Source organism: Chinchilla lanigera, unplaced genomic scaffold (genome assembly GCF_000276665.1).
Source record: "Chinchilla lanigera isolate Chin_1 unplaced genomic scaffold, ChiLan1.0 scaffold00092, whole genome shotgun sequence".
In the NCBI taxonomy this organism is placed as follows: Eukaryota; Metazoa; Chordata; class Mammalia; order Rodentia; family Chinchillidae; genus Chinchilla; species Chinchilla lanigera.
Window position 1 is genome coordinate 8653525 of NW_004955493.1, and position 4506 is coordinate 8658030.

Below are 4506 nucleotides of genomic sequence, written 5' to 3' on the forward strand. Positions count from 1 at the left end.
ATTACAGGTGCGCGCCACCATGCCTAGCCCTCTTCCCATTTTTTAACAAAAGATTAACTTCTGCTAAAAGCCCACAGCTTGTTAGGGTTAAAAATTGAGACTACACCCTGAGTCATTCAGCGCATTTTTAATTTTAGAATGTAACATGTGCTTCTTCAGGAAGTCCCTATCAGCAGCTGTTTCTGAACATGAATGAAAGCCCTGTAAAATAGATTCAAAGTCACCAACATTGCCTGTCACACAGTGCGGAAACTTGTTTGGTAACCTGATTGAGAAGGAATATACAGTTGCTGGGGATATAACTTAGCCAGGGATATAGCTCAGTGGCACAAGCGCAAGGTCCTGAGTTCAATTCCCCGTACCAAAAGAAGAAAAGAATATACAGTGACAGGAGTTATGCTGTGCAACACAGTAAAGATGTGCTGGCTGTGACTTAACAGGGTAGGCGCTTCAGGGTAATGCCAAGGAGTGTTTTTAGGCAGGTTTGACAGAAGCAGCAGTGCTGGTGTCCCTCTTCCTCTCCAGGATCACTTGAGTGATATGTGGTCACGAGGCCAGAGGGAGCAACAGCTGGGCCCTTCACCCTGGACGTCAGCCCGGGCGGCTCCGATGTCAGCTTGGGCCCGTGTGGGGGCCAGGGCGTCCCGAGGGCTGTGGGGCTGCTCTGGCTGCGGAGGTCTGGGCTAAGCAGCTGATGAGTGTGAGGCAACCAGATATCTTGTCATAATTACAGATGGCCACTGGCCTAGCCCAGTCTTGTGTGGTCTAATTTTACAGTCTTTCTAGAAAGCAGATCAGTAACAAGTAAGAAGTATTTGCAGTCCTGGATCATTCGCAGGTGATGAATTCTTTCTGACTGACACTTGGTTCAGTCATTACAGGTACTCAGCACATTATTACAGAGGCAGTATTAATTACCGTATGCGCTGGACCCTTGACTTACAAGCTCAATTTATTCGCGAGTGCTGGTTGTAACTCAGGTTGGTTGTAAGTCGAGACTATTTTTCCCGTAAGAAATAATGGAAACACCCATAATGCATCCCAAACCTGCCAAAGCACCTGTTAGCTAACCTTTTTATAATAAAAAAGGATTGTATCGTGCATAATTTACCAGAAACACAAATAATTTTCCTAGTGTATTCACCAAAAAATGATAAACTGTGCCTGGTTTACCAGAAACTCAAGTTGACGTCTCTGGCTTGCAGGAAGGGAGGCGGAAGTGGAAGATGGTTATTGTGTGGAAATAGCATCCCCGCCCAGAGAACATGAGGAATCTGGGCTCAGACTGACACTTACAGGCGCTTTTCTGGGTACAGCCGCACAAGCGGCTGGCCAGCCAGCATGCAGGTGGTAACTCAAGACTGGTAAGTCACACCCACAAACTCCGGTCATAACCCAAGTTTGTGTCTGAGGCCAGCCGTGACCTCGAGGGTCCACCGTTTCTAAATATACTTCTAAAAATATTTTGTGCTACCTATTTAACTCATGAAAGAGCATTGTTAAAATGCTTTTTTTTTTGTCTTTTTTTGGTACCGGGAATTGAACTCACAACCTTGCACTTGCCAGGCAGGTGCTTGTGCTGCTGAGCGATATCCCCAGCCTTTTTTGTTTTTTTTGAGACAGGGTTTCATTATGCAGTTCAGGCTAGCCTTGAGCTCACATTGTAGCCCAGGCTGGCCTCGAACTTGGAGTAATCCTCCTGCCTAAGCCTCCCTGCTGGGATTGCAGACAGGTGCCACCCTGCCCGGCTCTTAAACTTAAAAAGTTAAATACAGGTATATAAGCAGTGAGTGGGGTGTCTATTAAATGTAATAGGACAAAAATTTACCTTGAAACACAAAGTTGCTTGGTGCTGTGGGAGCTTCTTGGCTGCTGTAGTGTGGACCTAGTGACACTGCACATGTATAAAATGACATTCCATTACCAGCAGCGAGTCCCCAGTGTGTAAACATTCGAGTTGCAAACTTTCACCAGTGTAGTGCATAAGACTCATATCAGTTCAGTGCCGAAGCCAATTTAGGAACATTTCTCCCCAAGTGAAACACATTCGGAAGTTGGAGACTTACTCTAGTAACTGTCTCGTTGAAAAAAATATTTTGGCCCCCAGTATGGTGGCACACATCTGTAATCCCAGCACTCAGGAGGCTGAGGCAGGAGGATTGTTGCAAGTTCGAGACCAGCCTGGGCTACAAAGTGAGCTCAAGGCCAGCCTGAACTGCATAGCGAAACCTATCTTTAAAAGATAAAAAAGAAAGAAAAGAGAAGAAAGGCCTGTGCTCACACTGTTTGGACGAGATTTCATGCCTGTGTCTTGTACTCTAACTACTATGAAGATAACAGTACACAATGTTTTAAGTGTCGTTACTCTCCTACTAGCCTGTTTTGTTTTGTTTTGTTTTTTGAGACGGTCTCGCTGTGCACTGTGTAGCCCAGGCTGGCCTTGAACTCTCAATGATCCTCCTGCATCAGCCTTCTGAGTGCTGGGATTGCAGGCGTGTGCCACCACACCTAGTTGTTAGCCTGTTCAGAAACTCTGTTGTGCTGTTTTTTCTTTTTTTAAAAAGTCCTAAGGTTCATTTCAAAAAGTACAGCAACACAGAAAAAGCAGAAATGGCTGATGGGCATCACGGACCAGTGGGACCCCTGGGGGACGGAGGGTGAGGATGCAGACTTGGGCTAAGCTAAACACCATGGCTTTAAGTAGGAAGTTCCTTATAGCCTAGAGACTCAATTTTATTAAAGTTTTGTTTGGTACCAGAAATCAAACTCAGGACCTTACACTTGCTAGGCAGGTGCTGTACCGCTGAGCTAGATCCCTGGCCCTTCGTTAGATTTTTAAAACATTTTTGTCAGTCCACCATAAAATAACAGTGGCTTTTACTCTTCAGATCTTTCAACTCCTAGAAGGATGTCTTAGCCTAGTAGTCCTTGGAAATACTAGGAAAGCTGCCAGCCAGTGGGGCAGAGCTGCTGCTATGGACTGGGCGGGAGGAACAGGTACCGGGGATTGACCCCTGGGCCTTTGCACTGAGCTACGTCCTTGCCCGTTTTTTTCTTGTTTTTCATTTTGGTTTTGTGATGGTTGTTTTTTGAGGCAGGTTCTCACGATGTAGCTTAGGCTAGTATTGAACTCAGAACAAAGCCCAGGCCAGCCTTGAACTCACAGCGAACCTCCTGTCTCAGCCTCCTGAGTGCTGTGATTACAATCATGTGCCACCAGCCCTTTTTATTGCTTGAGACTTGGTCTTGCTAAGTCAGTAAGTTCAGTCAGGACTTGAACTTGCAGTGCTCCTTCCTCAGCCTCCCACAGAGCTCGGATCGCAAGTACATGCTGCCACACCGGGCCAACCAGCCCTTTTTTATGTGTTTAGTGTCTAAGTTGCCTGGGCTGGTGCAAAACTCAGAATCCTCCTGCTTCACACCAACACGTTGAGCTGACCCAATAACTTCTAAAAAGGAGTTTTCTTACCCTTTAAGGGCCACTTGTGTTTTGAGATGAAAATGTTCAGGGATTAGGTTATGATAATGGTTTTACAAGTCTGGAGATGCTGTTAAAGACCTTTGAAATGGACACTTAGAAAGGTTCAGTTGGACGCGAGTGTAGAGCACTTGCTGAGTATGTGTGCAGCCTTGGGTTTCACCCCTAGATTCCTCCCCTAGAGGAAGGAGCGCTGAATTTTGTATTATGTGACTCACATCAGTAAAACTGTTACATAAAACCGTTAGCCAGGCTGGGCATGGTGGCACACCCTATAATCCCAGCACTTGGGAGGCTGAGGCAGGAGGATCACCGCCTGAATTACCCTACCATAGTGAGACCCTGCCTCAAAAAACAAAACAAAACTGGTGGAGTATGTGATTAGCAACCCCTTCAGCAGTGGTTCTGAAACCTAGCTGCACATCGGAATTCCTAAAAAAAGTTAAAGAAAACATTGACGGTCAAGCTTTTCCCGAAGCAGTTCTGATTAGTGGGCCTGAGAGGGCCTGGCCTGTTCCACAAGCTCCGTAGGTTACTGCGAGGTCAGCTGTGAGTCACTGGCTCGCTCGCCTCATACCCATCGCCACGGCTGCTTTTGGCGAAAGCCAGATCACAATTAATTCAACAGTGGGCGCTGGCCCAGAAGCCGGAATGTACATAATGTGTTCCTGAGTAGTGCAGTAGAGCGGAGGGCCAGGCTCACATTCTGTCGCAGGGATTCGCGTCGGAGGGAGGCCATCTCGCCCTCGAGGGAGAGGTGGGCTGCGCAGTTCTTCAAAATGAAGCCGTGGGGCTGCTTGGGTGCACACACAGGTGTAAGCTGGGGCCCCAGGCTTTTGCGCCAGAGAAAGGAGGCAGCTGTCTTGTCGCAGACCCTCCTCCGACTGTCACTGATGAAGCCCTCATTCTGTGCACCGCTGGCCACAGTGGGTTATGAACTACTGCTGTCATAGGTAAATATTCTGAAGTGTTTGTTGCAGTAATTCAAACACAGATTACGTTTTTCTCTGAAATTGAAGAAATAGCTG

General features: G+C 47.0%; 1 protein-coding gene across 1 annotated transcript in view; it reads left to right on the forward strand.

Moving 5' to 3' along the window:
• Nucleotides 1-1566, forward strand: part of Mto1 (mitochondrial tRNA translation optimization 1) — a gene marked incomplete at its 5' end in the record, with an annotated part of 18998 nt that extends 17432 nt beyond the window's left edge. The window contains 1 exon segment of the mRNA XM_013504875.1: nt 1206-1566. Within this exon segment, the coding sequence (XP_013360329.1) occupies nt 1206-1354 (149 nt within the window).
• Between the last annotated feature and the right edge of the window lie 2940 nt (nt 1567-4506).